General features: G+C 36.3%; 3 protein-coding genes across 4 annotated transcripts; all 3 read right to left on the bottom strand.

Annotated features, from left to right (window-relative positions):
- Positions 1 to 6,270: 6,270 nt before the first annotated feature.
- LOC111490190 (transcription factor bHLH167-like) lies at positions 6,271 to 7,046 on the bottom strand. The gene is made up of 3 exons (XM_023138713.1): positions 6,889 to 7,046; positions 6,499 to 6,816; positions 6,271 to 6,404 (listed from the first exon to the last, which is right to left on the bottom strand). The coding sequence occupies exons 1-3, from the start codon at positions 7,000 to 7,002 to the stop codon at positions 6,309 to 6,311; spliced, it is 528 nt and encodes a 175-aa protein (XP_022994481.1). The 5' UTR covers positions 7,003 to 7,046; the 3' UTR covers positions 6,271 to 6,308.
- Positions 7,047 to 13,619: 6,573 nt separating this feature from the next.
- On the bottom strand, positions 13,620 to 14,403 carry LOC111489936 (transcription factor bHLH162-like). The gene is made up of 3 exons (XM_023138340.1): positions 14,272 to 14,403; positions 13,840 to 14,172; positions 13,620 to 13,733 (listed from the first exon to the last, which is right to left on the bottom strand). Exons 1-3 carry the CDS (start codon positions 14,401 to 14,403, stop codon positions 13,620 to 13,622), a joined length of 579 nt encoding a protein of 192 aa, XP_022994108.1.
- A 5,750-nt stretch (positions 14,404 to 20,153) lies between these two features.
- LOC111490123 (serine/threonine-protein kinase HT1-like) lies at positions 20,154 to 22,850 on the bottom strand. Of its 2 annotated transcripts, XM_023138624.1 has the most exons (4): positions 22,635 to 22,850; positions 21,311 to 22,465; positions 20,701 to 21,153; positions 20,154 to 20,634 (listed from the first exon to the last, which is right to left on the bottom strand). In XM_023138624.1, exons 2-4 carry the CDS (start codon positions 21,968 to 21,970, stop codon positions 20,359 to 20,361), a joined length of 1,389 nt encoding a protein of 462 aa, XP_022994392.1. In that variant the 5' UTR covers positions 21,971 to 22,465; positions 22,635 to 22,850; the 3' UTR covers positions 20,154 to 20,358. The 2 variants fall into 2 exon arrangements, with proteins under 2 accessions (XP_022994392.1, XP_022994391.1); XM_023138623.1 differs by having other exon boundaries at positions 20,154 to 21,153.
- Between the last annotated feature and the right edge of the window lie 643 nt (positions 22,851 to 23,493).

Raw genomic sequence — 23,493 nt, 5'->3', positions numbered from 1 at the left:
CTTAGCCGTGTCAATAGATTGACAAATTCTTAAATGTCGAACAAAGGACTCCAAAAGGAGTCAAGCCTCCTCGAAGGTATGAAGGCAGTCAAAAATGACTAAGACTCCAAAGAAGTCGAGCCTCGATTAAGGGGAGGCATGCTTTGTTCGAGGGGAGGTGTTGGATGATGAAAGTCCCACATCGGTTAATTTAGTGTGTAGATCGAATTAGTGACAAACTCGGTAAGGGGTAGTATTTAGAGTTGTTTATGTTGTTTATTTAACCTACGAAGGAGGGGCCCCACATCGGTTAATTTAGTGTGTAGATCGAATTAGTGACAAACTCGGTAAGGGTAGTATTTAGAGTTGTTTATGTTGTTTATTTAACCTACGAAGGAGGGGCCCCACATCGGTTAATTTAGTGTGTAGATCGAATTAGTGACAAACTCGGTAAGGGTAGTATTTAGAGTTGTTTATGTTGTTTATTTAACCTACGAAGGAGGGGCCCCACATCGGTTAATTTAGTGTGTAGATCGAATTAGTGACAAACTCGGTAAGGGTAGTATTTAGAGTTGTTTATGTTGTTTATTTAACCTACGAAGGAGGGGCCCCGTGAGAAATGACTCTGAATGGGACAGAGATTCTCCGTTTAAACGGGAAATGAGAGAGGGAGTGGAGAGATATTTCTCCCCGATAGATAAATGAGGCTGGGGATAAGGATTCTATTCTCGTTCCCGTCCAGTTCTCCAACCTGCCCTACTCTAAAGAGAAACTTTTTTAAGCTTCATTTCTAAGTTTCGTATATCTCCAAAGATGAAGAAAACTTTTTTATATTTCATTCCCACCTCAAACACGTTTCATTTCATTCCTTGCCACATGTACATCTCTAGTAGTATTGAGTGTCTCTTTAATGTAATGAGTCTGATCTATTTTGTAACGGCCCAAGTCCATTGCTTGGAGATATTGTTCTCTTTGGGCTTTCCCTTTCGAGCTTCTCCTCGAGCCTTTAAAACGGTTTGCTAGGGAAATGTTTCCACACCTTTATAAAGGATATTTTGTTCTCCTCTCCAACCGAAGTAGGATATCACATATTTAGACTCTAATTCCTCACTATCGTATTATAAACCTAATATACAACATTACTAAAATGAAAGTAGGTGAAACAAGTGTCTAAGTGCTTAAATGAAACTCATTAGACTATTTGCCTAATGCCTCGAGTTATATACAATATATGTTATCTAACTAGATTTAGAGTCGTTTGCATTGTCTATCTATTTAAGCATTTTTCAAAACACTTATAGAGAGATTTTTTTAAAAAAAAAAAATTAATCCAACCCGTAAAGACGAGAAGTGCTCTACACAATAGTACGACACTGGCGTAACTCTAGGATTCAGCTACCACATAGGTTAAAAGTGGTGGGTTTTCCTAGACGACAAAGCTTTGTCTAATTTCACATGCGGGACAGGTTGCACTCTATTTGTCTCTACAACCAATAATTTCATGATTCCATAATTGGCAACGTGGGTTATTGTTATAACCCAAAAGAAGTAAAGAAAATGAAGATTATGTTGAAAAAATTGGGAGAGTGGATTACTTTCTTTCCACTTTAGCGGTTTAAAGTTGGTTGAAGAATACATTTTTTAATGGCTCTAGCTTAGCATTTCGATTGATTCCACTTGGGTCTGATACGCTCGTACCCTTTCTTACTAGAATTAGCTACTTAGACTCAAGCTTAAATTATTTTATAGGGACTTTTAAATATAATTAAATTACTATCACTGAGTTGTAGTAGCTGGGCACGTGTCATATGTTTGATATGCTCTGATATGTGATGTTATGTTATGTTACGCTACGTGATACGCCAAACAATATTATGGTATAAATGAAATGTCATGTTATGTTACGAGATGCAATGATGTGCTATGATATGATATGTTAGGTCATGATATGTTATGACATGCCATGATGAACCATGATATGTTATGTTAGGCCATGATTTGCCATGACATGCTATGATATGTTTTGAAATAAGGAAATCTATGATGCACAATCTCTCTATGTCATGACTTAGGAAGTTATGTTATGTATGAAATGATGTATAAGAATTATGGACGCATAATTACCGAGTTTAATATGTATTGAAAGAACGGAGGTTGTCTTGCATTATTTATTACGCCATGATGGAAAGTACGGGGACCTCATGCATAATTGAATTATATATATAGCATAAATAACCTAACTAGCCAAATTACTCAAACTCAAATATTTCATTATCGAGTTAGGTACAATATTCGTCGTCTAACTAGATTTAGAGTCTCTCTAGATTACATTTCAATTGAAGTGTTTTTCAAAAATGAATTATAAAGGAGGACTAATAAAACTAATAAGTTTAAATTTATATTGAAATCACTATGACCGACCATTGACACCAATGTATAGGGAGCTACTAGATGAACGACCGAAGTTGTAAGTGAGAGCGAACCATGAGAGAGATTTGGGAAGAGTAACGTAAGAATATTTTGATCATTTTGATAATGGTAAAAATTTGAGAGAGATTTTAAGTTTGAGCCTTCTTATTTCCCAAACGCAATTTTCTACGAACTACAAATGTTTTAGAACTAAGACAATTTAATTTTCCTGTTCTCTGCTAAGTGGTAACACGATGTATAGAGTCTGACACCTGCCCGGTGCTGGAAAGTCGGAAGGAGAAGTGTTATAAGCTTTGAATGGAAGCCCCAGTAAACGGCGACAGTAACTCTAACTGTCCTAAGAAAATAATGTACAAACCAATTATATCTGAAAGGTCTTTTAACCCAACTTGTAAAGACGAAGAGGACACTTCGCCCTAGTACGATACTGATAGAAATTAAAGAGCCAGCTATCATATCCAAGAAGTTAAACATTGATGGGGTATCCTAGATGCGAATCAACTCCACATGGTATGGGACAGGGGCTAATTGTAGCCATTCTTTGTTTCTACAACCAATAATGGTATGTTGCCATAATTGTCAATGCCATTTATAAGATCCATCCGTGCATGAACAATATCAAAATGAATATAATCACCATGTTCGGGTCGTGGTCTCTAAGTATCAACATGGTTCCAATCCATGTTTCTCACGATTTCAACATCTAAATCTATCTATGAACGTCACGGGATAGAAATTATTATTATTTTGATTCTAAATCGAAAATTGAATCATATATAATAGAGAAAACCAGAGAAACATGAATGAAGGAAAGTCCGAGAAGCACATAAACGAGAGAGAGAGAGAGCAAGAAATAGATTGACAACTAAAGAGACAAGAGGTGTCGTCAAGGACCCATTTGAGTGGTCCTTGATGACAATGATCCTATTTTTTTTCTTAAACAATCTTTAAAAAAAAACATATTTCAAAACGATGTAATTGACTTATATGTTCATAATAAAATCATTAAAGTAATATTGGAGAAAATAACTAACCTAAAATTTAAATAAAACAAGGAAAAAAACAATGCCTAATCTAATCTAAGAGCTACAAATAACATGAATGCATCTACACTTTTCTAACATAGCACAATTTTCAATAGCACAACGTGTCAACGTGTCAACGTGATATTCTATGTCTGGACATATCTCATAATTATAACCTATCAAGTTCTATAAAATACCTAACCCTTCTCAAATTGTATTAGTAATTGGTGCAGAAAGAAAAAGAAAAAAAAATGACCTTTCATCGCGACGCCTTAACCTTTGCAATTCATCCCGTCTTTCAGTTACCTAGGGTTCCACTGTTATGAGCAATGCTTCACGATCATTATACAAGAGGGTACAACTCCAATTACCTTTATATGAAAAATAAGAGTAGCACGTGACTTGAGTATTTTAAGAAATACTCCGTAAGTAATCTCACCGTTGGGGTTTGGAAATGCAAATACATTCCATATGGTGGGACCTATCATATTAAAAACATAACATGATCTTAGGTTGCTTTTTAGTCCGGGAAAAGTTGGATGTATAGTACTTTTCTACACACGCCTCACGCATGCGCACATGAGCCCACTAAGCGGACTCAATCGGTAATCGTTGACTGATTGATATGGACGATCTGAGTTTCATTTTCTTGAAGCAACCGGAGGATTTATCTTAAAACCAAATGATAATCAAACCCAGTAGTCAAAAGAAACTCCAACGAAGAACCCACCCGATGAGCATCAACTTGCACCAATAATCTTGCTTCAATTTCACCTCTCCTAATGTTTTTTTCTCCCAATCCCATTAGTTTCTCTCTCTTCACTTTCAATTTCTTCACGTTTTCCTTCGATTGATTTATGTAATTTGTGGTGTTTTCTAGCTGATCAGATAGTATCGTGTCACCTTCCTACAAGCAACTCAAAATTTTTTCGGAGTTATTTAAACAAATTTTCTCATCATCTAAACATGATAAAAATACAGAGTAAGAAAAAAAATGACACTGATGAGTTTTGGTTGGGGACGAGAATGGAGAGGAGAGAAAAGGGCCTTCATCTCTTCTCTTTTATTCCTCTATATGATCTTTCGGTCCGTTTTTGCCGATGATGAACAATGGATGAACTTGTCCGCCATAGTTGAAAACTTTCAAAACCCTAACAAAAACATTGTAATCTTTAAAAGAAAAAAAAAAAATTATTATTTTCCACATGTTTTTTAACTTGAGGGGCACAGGTTCACAAACCAAAAAAAAAAAAATATCGAGAATCTAGCACAAACATGACAACGAAAACATGGAAGAGTAGGGAAAAGTGAATATCAATTATCATCATTGTCCATATTCAAAATAGGGCTTTGTTGGTGCCACCACAACCGCAACTTTGGGAATAAGAACTATTCTCTCTTCATTCATAAAAGTTTTAACGAAAAAATGATTAACGATAGATATAATCGATCGAGAAAAAATTAACACTAGTGGACTATACATTCAAAATTCTTTTAGTAATGTGAAATTATTATAAAAGATGACTCGAGCCATGTTTAGCATTTTTTAAAACAAAGGTAGGAGTCTCATATGTGGATGACGGTATCAACTGCAAAAGCCATGAAATCAAGTCACGACAGTTAAATTTTCTCACGATAGGTCAACAACATTTTATTCTTAAACTTTAAGAAGGGATGATATGAACCAAGAGATATCAATTATGCAATATACTTCAATGAAGATGTGAAGAAAATGTTGTTGAAATCAACAAATTATATTTCAGTTCATGCCACATTGAAGAAGAATTAAGCTTCATTGTTATAAGTTTTGGTTAGATCATAATTTAGAGTAATTTAGTTGGTGTTTCTTTAATGTATTTTAAAGCCTATTTACATAGTGGCTAACTATGGCTATAAAATATAGTTAATTATGATAATAAAATACGAAGGTTACAACTTTTTGAAAGACTCATGAAAGGTTAAGAGTTTTCATTTTGTGACTATATAATGGCATGTATGTTATCTTTATCAGACAGACTTGAAAAATGTTGTAAAATGAGCATTTGTGCTTTCCATTCGCCAATGGCTAAATTTCTTTGCAATTGTATATAGTTTAGGTTGCATGTAGAATCATTTAAGCTCGACATGATTAATTTTACTTTGTGGAGTGATTCGAATCTCAAACAGTGTTCTTGCCTTGAAATATTTGATCAATTTTTATAATAATGAAAGCATGGGAGGATTCAACGTTAAAACGAGTAAGCCTTTTTTAATATTTCCATATCAAATATTTAACAAAAAAAATACTTATTTCAAATTAATTTTTTTAAAATTTGATTGAGCATCACTCCAATTTTATGAGAATAATGTGCAAACGCACTATTAAATCACGTATTGACACGATTGAACTCTAGGAATAAGCTACCAAATGTGTTTTTGCCAAAGCTGCACATGGCACGAAACAAGTGTGAGTTGCAGTCGGTAGGTTGTGACCCCACATATTAACAGAAAAGGTGGCGACCTTCAAGTGGCGTCCATCCGACTAGGAGAGAGTTAAGACAGACAAGTGTGATGATGCGACTGAATAGGATGATGTATCATCCAATACACCAAGAAGAGTGTGCGTTAATGTCAAACTGAGACATAAGCAAGATTGGAGACAATGAGGTGACTTGTGTTTCAAAGACAAGCTTGTAGAGGGCCAGTTAGGGCCCCGAGCCATAGTCTTAAAAATCGATTAGGACTTTGAAGATGTAAAGCTCGTTGAATACGAACTCGTGATTTAAGAAACATAAATAATGAACATCTAATGCGAATAATGAGAAAAGTTCATTTTTTATTTTAAACAAAACTCACTTCAATATCAGTCAATGTTTTAGACAAACATTAAACCGTCTATTTGCCATCTTTGTACTGTGAAACAAACTTCTTCACTGTCTCACAGATCCTTTCTCCATCAACACCTTCGGAGCTCATCCCTTCTCCCACCATCTAATTTTCAATTGTCACAAATATTATCAACTTGATTATATATATATATATTGATTGATGTAATTAATCAGACAAATTTGATGTATTATCTTACCTGAGCTACTATCTTGTGAAAAACTCGATTTATAATCGTTGAGTGATTGATATGGATGATCTGAGTTCCATTTTCTTGAAGCAGCTGAAGGATTTGATTTAAAACCAACAGATAATCAGATCCAGTAGTCAAGAGAACCTCCAACGAAGAACCCACTTGATGAGCTTCAACTTGCACCAATAATCTTGCTTTAATTTCACCTTCTCGTGATCCTATTAACTTCTCTCTCTTCTCTTTCAATTTCTCCACGTTCTCCTTCAATTGTTTTATGTAATTTGTGGCGTTTTCTATCTGAACGGGCAGTGTTGTTTCACCTTCCTACAGGTAAATCAAAATTTTCTCAAGATGAAAATATAGAGAGTAGGAAAAAAAAAAAAACGAAACCGAAACCGTTGAGATTTGGTTGGGGACAAGAGAATGGAGTGTGGAGAAAAGGGCCTTCATCTCTATGGTCTTTCTATCCGTTTTTGTCGATGTTGAATAATGGATGAAGTTGTCCGCCATAGTTAGAAACTTGAGAACCTTAAAAAGTTCTGGTTTTTTTCGAAGAATAGAGGAACATATGCAAGTGTAGGGAAAAGTGAGTATCAATTAAGAACATCCTTGTCCATATTCAAAATGTGGCTTTGTCGGTGCCACCACACCCACAACTTTGGGGATTAGAACTAAAGAAAACTACATAGAAGATACTCAACTTGCGTGACCTTTTCCATGTCATCTTCTTATACATTTCCATCAAAGTCTTCCAACGTAAAATATTTGAAGTAAAATAAAATAACACCGAAGAAAATATTAAAAATGATACCTTAGACTAATCTAAGATCTACAAAATAAAATGCAACTAATCTAACGAAGGTTTCATAGACTTTAAAGCGACACCGCCATCAACCGTATAGAGGTGTCTTGCCTTTACCAACACTATAAGAGTAAAACAAGGTTGGAGTATTTTAAGAAATATTCAATAAGTGACCCACTATTAACATTAGTAAATGCAAACACATGCAATATGAATGAGATCGGTCATTTAATATCATATTTTTTTAGGAGACCTTAAGTCTGGGCAAGTTGGATGTGTAGTACTTCTCCACACACGTACAAGCATAAGCCCACCAGGTAGGACTCGCACACCCCCTGAGCCTGTTGGTGGGACTAGCTCCTCTAGGCTGTAACTGAACACTTGGAGGTACAGTGACTGTCGTACACCATGCTAACCATGGAAATCATTTCAGTCTTACAGGGTACAGGTTTGTACTCATCATAAAAGGGAAATATCCCGACGAACGTGATAATAATGCATGAGGTTTCCATATTTTTCATTGTAAATAAGTCATGCTTGACAATCCCATTCATTTCTCACATATTTCACTTTGTAATATGCTTTCATAAATCATTTCGTTCATAACTAACTTTCAAATCATAGTTTTAGGGGTTGTGCTAAGGTAAAATTCCTCATTTCAATACATATCATAACATGCCATAACGTGTCATGACCAAACATATTCATATCATAGTATATCATGACATCTCATAATATAAGATAATTCATCGTAACATAATTTGACGTTTCATTTATATTACAATGTTATTTGGCATATCTTGATATATCATATAGAAGCACATATCAAACATATCACACATATGACATGTGCAGGGTCATTGGGCACGTGTCATCCTACATAAAGCAATTCTTCCAACCAACCAATAGTCGAGTCATTTACTTGGTTGTCCTAGACCGAAGCAACTACGACCTCTTTGATGGTAACACTTCTCACTAAAATTTAATTTAACTCAAAGAGTTCCATAATCTTAAATTAGAATTTAGTGTGAGAATCTCTCACTTAATTTTTCATAAAATAATTTAAATTTACTAACAATCATTTAAATCAACTAAGCCTAATTTTGCCTGAAATAATTTAAATTTACTCCAAATAATTTAAACTACTAAACCTAATTTGACATAAATTAATTTAAATAATTTAAACTAGCTAAACCTAATTTTAAGTAAAATAATTTAAATTTGATTCTGAAAATTTAAACTAATTAAAAGGTAGTCATATTAACGTTAAACACTTCTGAAGAGTTGAAACTAGTACCTTCTGAAGAGTTGAAACTAGTAGAAGAGAGTCCAAACATATCAGATCCAAGCCGAATCAGCTGAAATGTCAGCCTGGAGCCAGCAGGGAGTGTGTTGTCCGATTGACTTCGAACCATTCATCAAGTGGGATGAAAGGAAGTACGGGACCTCCTTTTAGAGTTTAACTCCCCACTTTCTCAACATAACCGATGTAAGGACAACTTTCACTTCCCTTTTTTTCTTTCTAATTTTGGGTTGTTATATCATATACATATAAAAGAAACTTTCGTCCTCGAAGTTGTCTTAATCTTGGAATTACTCTCGATATTTCTAGCTCATCCCTTCCTTTTGTTCTCACAGAGTTTCTTCAGCTTCATGGTTTTGTAAATAGTATTTTCCTAGTACAGAAGACCCTTCATGGTTCTGTAAATAGTATTTTCTTGGTACAAAAGACCTTCACTTCCTTATCTAAAATACTTAGTGGTCTTGTCTCATAACTTAGGTCATTGTCTATCTCTAAGGACTCGTAATCTATAATGTGAGTCAGGTCATCCAAGTATTTCCAAAGCATAGATATGTGGAATACGGTATGAACCACGAAGAGGGACGATGATAGGATTAATTTGTATGCCACTGATCCAATCTGATCTATAATGTCGAAGGGTCTTATGAAACATAGGTTCAACTTTCCCTCTTGTCCAACCCTTAAGACGTCTTTCTTTTAGAATAATTCTATTCATGTGAACATACAATCAGTGCAATCTCATTCATTCTTCACCTATTACACTCTATCACATCAACTTTCTTAAATCATTTCATTCATAGATATTACTATGACATATCATTAACTATCGGAATGTTCAATCATTATCCATAATACAATAATTATAGTCGGCTGCAACCACTGTAAAAGTGAAGGTAGGGAGAAAGGAATTGATGAAAGAAAATTTTGGTCAATTTTTTAATGATAAAGTATGGGAGGATTCAAAATTAAAACACCTTAAAAGGCTTTTCTAATACTCGATATCAAATATTTCACTAAAAATTTACTAATTTCAAATTAGTTTTTTCTTACAAAAATTGATTGAACATCACTCCAATTTTATGAGAATAATGTGGAAACGCACTATTAAATTGGATATGAAAAGTGTTTTTAACCCAACCTTTTCAGATTCTTGACCAAACCAATAAAGACAAGGTGTTTACATCCATCATGACACTGATTTAACTCTAGGAATCAGCTACCAAATGCATGTTAAAAGTGGTGGGGAATCCAAGATGTATGTGTTTTTGACAAAGTTTTGCACTCTACTTGTTATTACTAGCCATAATAGCAATAGACATTACAAGATTCATTAGCTACACAATTTCTAACGTAAGAGCTTCATGAGAACGTGAGAACCGTAGGTTGTGACCCCACATGTCGACAGATAAGGTGGCGACCCTCAAGTGGCGCCCATTGGGCTAGGTGAGGGTTGAGATAGATAAGTGTCATGATGTCACCGAAAAGGATAATGTATTTTCCAACACACCAAGAAGAGTGTGCATTAATGTCAAACTGAGACATAACTTGGAGGGAGAGGCGACACAAGTTTCAAAGACAAGCTCGAAGAGGGCCAAGTAAGACAGATGACTAAAACTTCACATAACTTTTCTCCTCAATCGTATCTTTACATTCACATTGGTGGCATATAACAAAATCATTATATTGTGGTTGAGTTAAATCTCGATTCCATATGAAATTGAGTATGTAAAACTTTTAAGAATAATTAAAAGAAAATTTAGTTAATGTTACTGATAACATTTCATTTTATCATGGTTGAAAGATTAGAGATTTGAATTTATCTGGCCCTAAAGACCTGATTTGTGTTAGGTTATGAGCCTGCTACTTATTTATATGTTGATCAACAGTTATATCCGGTAAAGCTATATTTGGTAAATCTATATCTCATAAACCTATATATGATAAATAGTAGATGGTTAAATCTGGTAAAGTTATATATAGTAAATAGCTATATATAGTAGATGGTTAAATCTAGTAAATCTATATATAGTAAATTGCACTATATATATATCCCGTCCGAAGAGCTTTGAAAATGTTCTTTCTCTGTTTTTTGTAATTTTCTCTTATTGTACATACGTGAAATCATTAATACAAAAAAATCCTTTTAGCCAGAGTTCTCCTTGAACTTTTCTCTATCCTATTCTCTCTGTTCATCTAGATCGAGCGTATGCGTTGTTGTGCGACCCTGACAACTGGTATCTGAGCTAGGCGAAATTCACCATGATCTGTGAAGATGAAAAGTTCAAAGATTGGAATTGAGAAGTTCGATGGATCCGATTTCGGTTTCTGGAAGATGCAGATTGAAGATTATCTGTACCAGAAAGATCTTTACGAACCTCTGTTGGGGTGAAGCAGGATACCATGACCACGGAACAGTGGAAGCTCAAGGATCGAAAAGCCTTAGGGATGATCCGGTTGACGCTATCTAGAAACGTGACTTTTAACATCATCAAGGAGAAGACAACGTCAGATCTGATGAAAGTGCTGTCAAATATGTACGAAAAATCGTTGGCTATGAACAAAGTGTATTTGATGCGGAGATTGTTTAACCTACAAATGTTTGAAAGTGGATCTGTTGTTGATCATATAAATGAATTCAATATGATCGTAAGTCAACTGAGTTCGGTGGAAATTAATTTCGAGGATGAAATGAAAACATTGATTTTGATGTCATCTTTACCCGAGTCGTGGGATACTGTTGCAGCAATCAGCAGTTCACGAGGATCTGGTAAATTGAAGTTTGATGAAATTCAAGATGTAGTTCTCAGCGAAAGTACTCGCAATGAGAAATTGGAAATTCATCTGGTAGTGCTCTCAGTATTGACCAACGGGGAAGAAGTAAACCGAAGGGCCCAAACAAAGGGCGATCAAAATTAAAAAACCGAGAAAATCTCCAAATAGACCAAACGTAACGTGTTGGAATTGTGGAGAAAAATGTCACTTTCGGACAGGTTATACAAGACCAAAAAGGAAGTAGAATCACAAATCTGGAGATGATGATGATTCTATAAATTCAGCAGAAGACATTGGGGATACTCTTATTCTCAGCGTGGACAGTTCGATTGAATCCTAGATTTTGGATTCAGGTGTATCTTTTCATTCGTCTCCAAATAAAGAGTTGTTTAGGAATTTCAAGTCTGAAAATTTCGAGAAGATGTATCTTACAGACAACAAAGATTTGAAGATTAAAGGAAAAGAAGATGTTTGCATAAAAACTCCAGCAGGAAATCAGTGGACATTAAAGGATGTCAGATATATTTCTAGTCTCAAAAGAAGCATGATCTCTATTGGTCAGTTGGACAGCACAGGTTATGCAACAAAGTTAGGGAAGAGTTCGTGGAAGATTATGAAGGGTGCTACGGTGGTATCACGTGGCTCAAAATCTGGAACCTTAAACACCACTGCAGGGTGTATGAACATAGCTGCTGTTGCTGAGAGTGCTTCAAATTCCTCTACGACACAATATACTCGAACATATGAGCGCGAAAGGAATGAAGAGGCTGGCTGCGAAAGAAGTTTTAGAAGGTCTGAAATCTGTTGATGTGGGTCGTTTGAGAACTACGTTATGAGCAAGCAGAAACGAGTTAGCTTCATAAGAACCGCTAGAGAATTGAAGAAAGTGAGGTTGGAAATGAAACCATATGTGGAGCAAGGTTCGATGAAGCAAGTGAGAGTTGAGCTTGAGTTGCAGGAAAACTCACTTAGTGATGTTGTAGCAGATACTCATGAAACTCCTAAGACTACTGCTGAGGAACTAGATGTGGAGCAAGGTTCCAAGACCACGAAGCAAGTGGGAGTTGAGCTTGAGTTGCAGGGAAACTCACCTAGTGATGTTGTAGCAGATACTCAAGAAACTCCTGAGACTTACTGCTGAGGAACCAGATGTGGAGCAAGGTTCCAAGACAACAAAGCAAGTGGGAGTTGAGGTTGAGTTGCGGAAAAATCACCTAGTGATCTTGTAGCAGATACTCAACAAACTCCTGAGGTTGTTGCAGAGGAACCAGCAGTAGAGCAAGTGACACCTGAACCGGTGTTGAGAAGATCATCCTGTACTATCAGAGTACCAGATATGTATGTACCTTCATTACACTATCTGTTGTTGATGAAGAACCACAACCCTTTGAGGAGGCCCTACAGTTGGAGTATACAACCAAGTGGGAGCAAGCCATGAATGATGGGACGCCTAGGCTTCAAAAATGCGTTGTACTGAGACTGAGTACGTGGCAATAGCTGAAGCTGGAAAGAAGACGATATGAATGACTGACTATCTGGAAGAATGAGCAAGAAGTAGCACAAAGATATTCTTTATAGAGATAGTCAGAGTGTCATACAGTTGGCGAAGGAACTCGGTCTATCATTTAAAGAGAAAACACAGAAGACGATATTTCACTTGCAGGTTAGTGAAAGATGGTGATGTGTTTGGAGAAGATAGAGGGGCAAAGAATCCATCAAACATGTTAACAAAATGTGTTGATGTTGGAATATTGAGGTTGTACAAAGCCTCAATTGATATGGTGCCATGGAGATGCTCATGGTCGTTTGAGAATGAAATTATTGGTTGACTAGATCAGTCTCCAAGCTGGAGAATTGTTAGGTTATGAAGCAGCTATATATAGTAGATGGTTAAATCTGGTAAAGCTATATATAGTAAATTGAATCATATATATATATATCCCTTCCAGTAGAGATTTGAAAATGTAATTTTTGTATTCTGTGTAATTCTTTCTTACCATACATACGTGAAGTCATCAATAAAAAAAAATCCTTTTAGCCAAAGTTCTCCTTGCACTTTTCTCTATCATGTTCTTTGTGTCATCTAGATCAAGCGTGTGCATTGTTATGCGACCCTAACAATTTGTTGAATAGAGAAAACACAGAGTTGAAAACTAAAGCATCACATTACCATACAAACTAAAGAAAGTTTTGAATACTAAGATTTTAAAGCATTGAATCAAAGGAGACCGACGTCATAAATCTTCAAGATCAATCAAGATCAACGGTGTATTGGTCATCTTTGTAATGTGAAACAAACTTCTTTACTCTCTCACAAATCCTTTCACCTTTAGCGCCTTCCAAGGTCGTCCCTTCTCCCGCCATCTAGTTTTCAATCATCAGAAATATTATCAATTTTTTACTCGTAATTAATTAGAGCACAATATATAGATTCTATGTTATTAATCACAAATTTGATTTATTATCTTACTTGAGCAATTATCTTGTGAAAAGCTCGATTTGCGACCGTTGACTGGTTGATATCGACGATCTCAGTTCCATTTTCTTGAAGGAGTTGAATGATTTGTCTTAAAACCAAGTGATAATCAGACCCAGTAGTCAAAAGAATTTCCAACGAAGAACCCACTAGATGAGCTTCAACTTGCACAATTACTCTTGCTTTATTTTCACTTGTGATGGTACTTTTTTCTCCCAATCCCATTAGTTTCTCTCGCTTCTCTTTCAATTTCTCCACGTTTTCCTTCAATTGTTTTATGTAATTTGTAGCGTTTTCTAGTTGATCCGGCAGGGTTGTTTCACCTTCCTACAAACAACTCAAAATTTTCTCGAAGTCAATTAAACAATTTTTCTCATCATTCAAACACAATAAAAGTATAGAGAGAAAAAAAAAATGAAAAGAAACCGTCGAGTTTTGGTTGGGGACAAGAGAATGAAGCTGGGATAAAAGGGCTTTCATCTCATCCCTTCTATTCCTCTCTATGATCTCTTGGTCGGTTTTTGCCGATGATGGACAATAGATGAAGTTGTCTGCCATTGTTGGAAACTTGGAAACCTTAAAAACTTATGGTTTTATGTCTTCGTTAGCTTAATGAAAATCAACATATAAAATTGTAATATTTAAAAAGAAAAAAATGGTTAAATCATATGAATTATTTTCCACGTGAACTTGAAGCACATAGCTTCACAAACAAACAACAAAAAGTATTGAGAATCTAGCACAAACATGATAAGGAAATTATGCAAGTGTAGGGAAAAGTGAGTATCAATTAAGAACATCCTTGTCCATTCTCGAAATGTGACTTTGTTGTTGCCATCGCAACCACATCTTTCCACGGGAAAAAGTAAAATCTCATCTTAATTGAAAATAGGAACAAAACATTCTTTATAATGGTGTAGAAACCTCTCCCTAGCACATGTATTGTAAAACCGTGAGGCTGACGGCGATATGTACAGGCCAAAAGGACAATATTTGTTAGCCGTGGAATTAGACTATTACAAATGATATTAGATCAGACACTGGGCTATGTGCTAGTGAGGATGTTGGATCCTCGAGGGGGTGGATGTGAGATCTCATATCGTTGGAGAGGGAAATGAAACATTTCTTATAACGGTGTGGAAATCTCTCTCTAGCATACGCGTTGTAAAACTATGAGGCTGACGGTGATACTTAACATGCCAAAACAAACAATATTTATTAACAGTGGGGTTGAGATGTTACAAATGGTATCCGAGCCTGATACTGAGTTATGTGCCAGTGAGGACGTTGGGCATTCGAGGGGTGGGTTGTGAGATCTCATATCGGCTGGAGAGGAAAATGAAACATTCCTTATAATAGTGTGGAAACCTCTCCCTAGCAGGCGTATTGTAAAATCATGAGATTGATGATGATACTTAACCGGCCAAAACAAATAATATCTACTAGTAGTGGATTTTGGCTGTTACACTCGACCACCTAAATGAAAATTGATAAACAATTAATGCACTGAGACGTGGATTTTAAGCGATGAACAATTATTAAGCTATCAATTTGAATTCATATGCCAATTAAACCCTACGGTGGTGCTGACACCGACAATGGGAGTGGTTGCTGCCATGGAAGAAGTAAAGATGAGAAGGGCTCTACACCACAGTACGACACGACACTCAGAAACCTATAGAAGTCAGTGAGCATGTACAAGAAGTTTAAAGTGTAGGGGTATCCAATCCACGTGATATGGGGCAAGGGAGGGAGAAGCATATAAATATCAAACCAAATACAATTATTGGGTGGAAGAGAGTGAAACCTCGTAAAAAGACCACGTACGTATGAATAATAAAGGTCTAACGTTAGTAGAAATTGTCTGTTTTTGCTCGTTATGTAAAGATGTCAGTCTTAACGTTTTAATACACATTTGTTAATGAGAGTTTTCTAACTCCCTTGTAAGCAATGCTTCATTCCCCTCTCTAATCAACGTGAGATCTCACAATCCTCCCCCTTGGAAGCCAGCTTATCGCTCAGTGTCTGGCTTGCTAATATGGTATCAGAGTCATGTCCTAAACTTAGTCATGTCAATAGAATCCTCAAATGTGGAACAAAAAATTGTGAGCCTCAAAGGTGTAGTCAAAAGTGATGTCAAATAAATGGTATATTTTGTTCGAAGGCTCCAAAGAAGGAGTCAAACCTCGATTAATGGGAAGTTGTTGGAGAGTTCTATAAAGACGAGAAGGGCACTACACTACTGATAGAACTCTATGAGTTGGCTACCAAATGCAAGAAGCTCATAGTGGTGGGATATTCTACACGCGAGTGTGTTTGTCGAGGCTTTGTTCAACCCACTTCACATGGTATGGGGTAGGTGCGAGTTGAAGACACTCTACTTGTTTTAACTAATCATAATAATAATAATAATAATAATTTTCTAGATTAAGTACTTATAAGAATTATATTTACTTGTTTTATACCCGTTCTAAATGTAATTGAAAATTTTCGTTTAAGCTAGAAATGAAAAAATGAGTGGAGAGAGAGTTTTCTCTCTTAGCTAAGTAGAGATCGAGACAGAGATTCCGTTCTCGACCTTTGCCTTGTTCTGAGATCGCCATGCTTCACTTTTGTTTATAAATATAAATATATGTATATGTAATAATAAGAATTAGGTTTGTTTCTTAGTTTATATATATATATATATTTATTTATTTGTAGAGATAATTTTCACTCTTAGAAGGAAAGGAGTAAGTAGCGTGGCCATGTCGCAGATGATAAAGGAAAATTTCAGAGTCATGTGTTGAATCTAGATTATGCAAACATTGTCTAAGGTCCGGCAAAGCTACAAAATTGGGCAAAAAATATATATGGGGCTTAGGTTCCCTTTAAGACTTGTCATGAGCTTGTCAAGAACAAGACATTGCACGGTTAAAAATGTACAATCGTGACAATAAGCCACATTTTATGTGTCTAGTCGAACAAGAATGGTAGGAAAAAGGTTAAATGAAGAATGGGCAAGTATGTCAAGAGTATCAGTTTCGACAGGGTAGTTGTGTTGTCAAGATCAAATAATATTGAGCGTTGAAGCCAAGACTCCCCCAAGTTCAAGAGTGTCCGTGTGTGATACATCAATGAGGGAGTTATAGCCGTCGTGAAGCAAGAACCAACCTCATTTACCTAGGACTTGGGTTTTTTAAGTGGACAACAGTGAATTAGAAGACACACCAGATCGAGTATCTTCCAAAGAACCGTTCACATTAGAAGAAGAGTATCAATAGTTGCCCGCAAAGAAGTAGGGAGTCAAGTGAGACATGGTTGGCCAAATGCTTGATTGAGTATAATACAAGTCCTTTTGGGGCGACATTGTCGCGATGAGGCAGCTATGTAAAATGGAGGAGAGCCTGAGAGAATGGGTTACTCATCCCATAGGAGTTTTCCAAGGAACGAGCACATTTGTATTTCGTAAGCCACAACCTTGTGTCTTTCTTCTATTCCTCTCTATGAGCTTTCGGTTTGTTCTTGTCGATGACGAATAATCGATGTAGTCGTTCACCATTGTTGGAATAGAGTTCATTAATCCAATTCAATGATAGTTGTTAGAAACAACCGACCTGTACAATAGAATCATATTATTCACTTAGAACATTAGTTCTCGTGATTTTGTTTTTTGTTTTTTCGAGAGGCATCGTACCAATGGAGATCATGTTTCTTACTTATAAACCTATGATCTTTCTTTTATCAGCCAACTTGGGGTTGCTTTTTTCAATATTCCTCAACAATTCTTCCCTCATTGAGGCCTCCTTTAGAACCCTCAAACACCACAATATATATCTTTATTCCAAAAATTAATAAAACATTTTCCTAAAATATATAGACAATAGGTTCATACAATTACTAGTTTTGACCCTATTGGGTAAGTGATAATAATTTAACACTATCTCTCAGCACTAGCCTCATACGTCGTACCATATTGAGCTGACAGAGAAAGCCCTCTTATTTGCTAGGATTCAGCTCTTTTGTAAACAAGTCTGCGAGTTGAGTCTGCCAGTTGGTCATCAGTCTTCTTCCTTTAGGATTTTCTCTTTAATAAAATAGTAGTACATCTCCACATGCTTTGTTCTAGTAGGAATATCTAATTTTCTACTAGGCAAACTGCTGATTAGTTGTCTCAGTGAAGCTTTATTAGATAGTCAACTTTCTGGTGCAAAACCTCAATTAAGAGTTTCATCCATCTTGAGTTGTTCTAGCCATTGCAATGAAGTGGTGTCGGAGTCAACTTTTCTAATGCAAATCCTCAATTAAGCGTTTCAACCATGTATTTTTTTTTAGTTGCTCTAGTCGTTGCACTGTACTATGCTTCTATAGTTGACAATAATAAAATTGGTTGCGTTTTGTTGCAACAAGAAATAGTTAAAACACATACTCAATGGTTGACCTTCAGATATCATGGTCTCCATCATAATAAGCATCATAGTATTCAACTAGCTTGTAATATTTGCTTCTTTTATACCAAAGATCGTAATCGATCATAACTTGACATATCTCAAGATCCATCGAGAGGCATCCAACTGAGCTTATTTGGACTCTGCATGTACTATCTTGTGATACCAATTGTATTCTTAAAGCCCTTTAGTTTGTGTATATGTAAATTTCTAGTCCAACTCTTCGGACAAGAAAGCATTCTTCACATTCATCTGCCATAATTTCTAGTTTTTGCTTGTTGCAGGCACTATTTGGACCCGTACGGTAGTGATTTTCGCCACTAGACTAAGGGTTTTATCATAGCATATCATATTGTTGAGAAAACCCTCGAGCAACCAGTCAAGTCTTGTATCTCTCGCTTGATTCATTTGGGCGAATCCTCGAGCAACTAATCGGTCAAGTCTTGTATCTCTCGATTGATCCATTAGGGCAATGCTTTATTTATATAACCACTTGCAAGATATGACTAACCAATCAAGCCTTGTATCTATAGTTCCTAGATTTGATTTTGCTCCAAATGCTATAATTTCTTTCTCCATCTTCTGACAAGCCGAACATTGTGGTGCTTCTTCATACATCCCTCCAGGAGCATCTACTTGACCAAATGTGTATAGTTTGGATGATGATCCCCTTCCTATCGAACATACTAAGAATTTCAAGAAATCAAACAACCTACACCAACCTTACTCTAATACTAGATTAAGATCATCTACTTATCTATTATGAGTATAAGCATTCATGGTTTTGCTTTTAATTTTTCCAAAATGTCTCACGTCAATGGAAATGGTGTTTCTTACTTATAAACCCATGAACTTCCTCTTAATTAGTCCATGGAAGACTACGCCTCCTAGTAATTCTCAACAATAATTAGCAATATGATACATCTAGGCATTAAGGGAGTGAATGAGGGACCGAACTTGGAGATGGAGCAACGACAAAGCCATACGACTTAGAGGTGTAGACCGACAATGAAGCCTCCTAAATTGGAGATTGAGCAATGACAAAGCCTCGGGACGATGAAGATAGAGAAACAACAAAATCTCTAGGAAATGGGCCCCGATGAAACTCCCAACTTAGAGATGGAGCAACAATGAAGCCCCCAAACTTAGGATTGAGGGACAAAGAAAATGAGACCACAAGACTTAGAGGAAGCAAAATGTCAGAGTAAACTAATCAAATAAATTACAAAGGAAATGGGAAGAGCACTAAATGGATACAAATATTTGTCTATACTAAAATGTCAAATATGATACCTATATAAAATAAACTGGAATGAAAGGTTAAATATCATATAAAATACTGTCTATAATAAATGGTCAAATATGATATATTTGCAAATATGATACCTATATAAAATAAACTAGAAGGGAAGGTTAAGTATCATATAAAATACTATCTATTGTCTATAATAAATGGCAAATATGATATATTTGTTAAACCGTAATAAAGGCTTAAATAAGATACCTATGGTAAACGCTAAATATTTTGCTTGTAAACCAAATTCCTGTGTAAACCTGAGAAGCTAAATATCATCAACCATCTAATGAAGTATGGACTAAATACCTTGGTTTTCTTCTTCCTCCATGAGTACTTCCTTTCAAACAATAAACTTAATTATCAAATATTTTATGTTTAAACGAAACAAATTTGTAAATTACAAGTCTCACGGAGATAATTTGACCAACTTACTTCGGTTTTGGTCCATTAGTGCAATTATCTTTTTTTAAAACTCGAACACTTAGAACCCGTTTGGAATGACTAAAGTTCCTAACCAGTTTGGAATAGACATTTTTTCAATCTTTTCAAACACAAAATATATAGCTTTGCTGACAATATGTCACAGGTGAAGCCGAACTAATAATGGCCATATCAAAATCAAATGGATTAACAGATAAGGACAGAATTCCAAGCATTCAAGCCTTTGATAGTCTTCAATTCAGTCACGAAAATGCTAGAAACAAGAACAAATGAAGAACCAAAAAATCTGCAAAAGTTCTCTTTTAATCTTACATTGAACCTAAAAGGAAAAAATGGGCAGAGAAAGAATCATATGAATTTAGATTTGGAGGATAGAGAAGTGTGGGAATGATGAGTACCAAGCTTTTGTATCCAATGCTTTAAACCTTTCTTGTGAACTTCCCAACTTGGCTTCTGCTCTACATTCACCAATGTCCCATCTCCCCCAACTGAACTCTCGAGTTGCTCTAGCACTTTCACCACCTCCCAAAACTCCGGCCGGTTTGCTGGTTGCACCAACAAACATTGCTCTATCAATCCCCGCATCACCGGAGGACACTCGCTCGGGACGACTGGTCGGATATTCTGAAAGAAATGACAGCAACAGTGTTTCAGTTGTGAAGAAATAAGATGGTACAAAACAACTATTACCTTGTTAACAACTGCATAAGCTGCTTGGATTGGAGTCATATTCTCATAAGGGATTCTTCCTGCCACCAATTCCCACAGGATAAGTCCAAAGCTGTAGAGATCGACCTTCCGTCCGTAATGTTTACGTTTGATCATCTCGGGGGCCATCCAACGGTAAGTTCCGAGGTCGTCGGCCAGTGTATCACAATGTGCTTCCTCACAAGCAATGCCGAAATCAGCAATCTTAAGACAAAAGTCTTGATCGATAAGAACGTTTTCGGGTTTGAGATCTCGATGAATGATGCGTTGCGAATGAATGTATTCCATTCCACGAGCAATGTCCAATGCAATGGCAATCAGTTTTTGAAGTGGTAGAGATTTGTTTTCAAGTTTGTGTAGATATGCCCTTAACGAACCTTGAGATAGATACTCTGTTATGATCCAATAACCAGGCTTTCTGCAAGCTGCTACCAACTGCAAAACAATGTGAATACAATACTTTTAATCCATAACTGATTACACAGATTCTTTCCTTTTCGAGCAGAAATAGGGAACTCATATCGAACATTAAAGACAACCTAAGAACTGTAATTCAGATGAAATTGTCATGAACCAGTAGCAAGTAGTTTACCTTAATAACATTGGGATGATGAAGACGAGATAAAAGGATTACTTCCCGACCAAACTGCTTCGTTATGCGACCTGCAAGATCGCCATTTTCGTCGTGTTTTGGTAGATTGATGACCTTAATAGCAACAACTTGGTCGAAGTAAAGTCCGTGGTAAAGGCAACTATGAGCTCCATAAGCAAATTTAAATCCAAAATACAACTTAGACAAGTCAACAGAGAATTCATCTACAGCATCAACAGCAGTGACCTTCCCTCTTTTGTGTTCAAACAATTTTGTCCAAGAACCCTCCTTCATGAACGTGGATCTCTCATTGCCTTTACATGATGCAAGATGCCTTACAGGGCTTCTTAACTTCTCTTCCTTTGAGAAATTATGCACCTTAGCTTCTTTATTGAATACCCTTTTACCCTTCTCTTTTCTCGGCTCTTGTCTACGAGGTTGAGGAGTTGAAAATCGCTTCGAATCATTACGTGCATCCTTAAATGTGCCTAAGAGTGTAGTTTGTGAAGGTGGAGATAGAGACCTCTGCTTGTTAAGGGTAGATTTATGATGATAAGGAGCTGTGATAGGAAAGGAAGACAATCGTAAGGACTCTAAACGGTAGCAAATTGTGTGGGAAAATTTGGTTCTTCTTAACCAAGAATTAGGATCATCCTCCATGGTTGCCCAAAGACTGAAAACTTAAGAAACTATTTGCTTTTCTTCTTCTTGTTCTTCTTCTCCAGCTGAGAAGAAGGCTTGAATTGATCAAAAGGGAAGTTTAGTAACAAACTAGTTTGAGGCATACAGCTCTCCAGTACCCGAATTCAACAAATCCCATGAATAATTAAGAAAACAGGAAGCGAAACAGCCACAGAAACAGAATTTCTTCGTGTTTTTAGCAGCAGAACATTGAGATGGCTAATCAAAGCCATGAAGATCAATCAAGAAAAAGATCGTTTCAACCAATAATCTCATATCCATCAGTACCAAAATCCCTTGAAACCCAATATATCCCATCAAACACCAAGAGAAAGTCCAAATCTAGGAGCTCCCAAATCGCAGTTTCCCCCCCCTCTAACCCTCCTCCTTATCTAAAATTCAACAAATTTGACCTGTTCTTCTAAACACTAAACTTTTACCATCAAAAAGTCAAACGTTCTTAGTCTCCTCCGTCTACAAAATCCAACAGCAGAATTTCAATAAACAAACAAAGAAACGTAATAAAAAAAAATAAAATAAAAATAAAAAGAAGTCGCCGCTCAATCGCATTCATACTACAGATAAACCTAGTATCACATTAATCGTTGATTCACAGAAACAAGAAGAATCAATGGAAGCTGACCAGGAGATGAGCATAAGGATGGATCCTCCGAGCAGCATTGGAGCCATATTTTAAGGAAAAACAGCACAGAATCGCCGGGAAATCGGTGATTTCAGCATCGTCTGTTTGGTTTCCCTCTCCGCTTGGGGATTACAGATATTAATTCGATATGGGAAAGAAACGAAGAAATAGAGAGAAAGAAGGAAGTGTGGGACGCACGCAGACGAGGAGGTTGATTCTCCGGTCATCCCGTGGAGCCTACGATCTTATTAGAAAGGGGAGCTATATTGGGAGGTGGGTCCCAGTGCGGCGCGGCAAAATGGGAGTGGGGCCCAAGGGCTAGCAAAAGTGAAGGAGAAATTCCACGTGTCATAATTAGAGGGAATTATAAAATATCAAATCCAGCGTGGCACGTTGGTGATTGGTGGGGTCGACCCCTACCATCTCGCCTACTCAATCAACGCTGCCAACAAGTGGGACCCAACTTGGTTTTTTATTTTTTTTATTAATGACACTATTATTTATTTAACCAAATTTAATTTAAAAAAATTAAATTAGGGATTACAACCAAAGAGATGTCTATTTAACTGAAATATCCGAATTTAAATGAAAAAAAAAAAAAAAAGCTGACGGGATCAGAGATTAAAACTGAAAAAATAGTTTCATCTTTTAATTATAATAAACATATATTTTTATTTACGTAAATAATTTTCAAAAAAATCATGTCAGGTCAATATGCTTTTGTGGGCCACTGATGGGCTTGTTCACTTGCTTGTGGTTGGGTTAACTAGAGAAGCTTTCTTCTTGGGCTGCAGTTGATGCTAAAGGATGGGCCTTTTGTTTGACTTGGACATTGGGTGAAAGGCTAAAGGTGAATGTG

Source organism: Cucurbita maxima, unplaced genomic scaffold, assembly GCF_002738345.1.
Source record: "Cucurbita maxima cultivar Rimu unplaced genomic scaffold, Cmax_1.0 Cma_Scf00015, whole genome shotgun sequence".
NCBI lineage: Eukaryota > Viridiplantae > Streptophyta > Magnoliopsida > Cucurbitales > Cucurbitaceae > Cucurbita > Cucurbita maxima.
This window is presented reverse-complemented; position numbering and strand designations above follow the sequence as displayed.

Bases quoted from the DNA above. Each gene is read 5' to 3' on its own strand.
- LOC111490190 (XM_023138713.1), bottom strand. From the start codon at position 7,002: ATGGCGGACAACTTCATCCATTATTCAACATCGACAAAAACGGATAGA. The intron at 6,817-6,888 runs GTTTCGGTTTCG...ATTTACCTGTAG, and splicing joins TCCCCAACCAAATCTCAACG to GAAGGTGAAACAACACTGCC. The intron at 6,405-6,498 runs GTAAGATAATAC...ATTGAAAATTAG, and splicing joins TTCACAAGATAGTAGCTCAG to ATGGTGGGAGAAGGGATGAG.
- LOC111489936 (XM_023138340.1), bottom strand. From the start codon at position 14,403: ATGGCAGACAACTTCATCTATTGTCCATCATCGGCAAAAACCGACCAA. The intron at 14,173-14,271 runs GTTTCTTTTCAT...AGTTGTTTGTAG, and splicing joins TCCCCAACCAAAACTCGACG to GAAGGTGAAACAACCCTGCC. The intron at 13,734-13,839 runs GTAAGATAATAA...ATTGAAAACTAG, and splicing joins TTCACAAGATAATTGCTCAA to ATGGCGGGAGAAGGGACGAC.
- LOC111490123 (XM_023138623.1), bottom strand. From the start codon at position 21,970: ATGGAGGATGATCCTAATTCTTGGTTAAGAAGAACCAAATTTTCCCAC. The intron at 21,154-21,310 runs GTAAACTACTTG...ATTGTTTTGCAG, and splicing joins ATCATCCCAATGTTATTAAG to TTGGTAGCAGCTTGCAGAAA.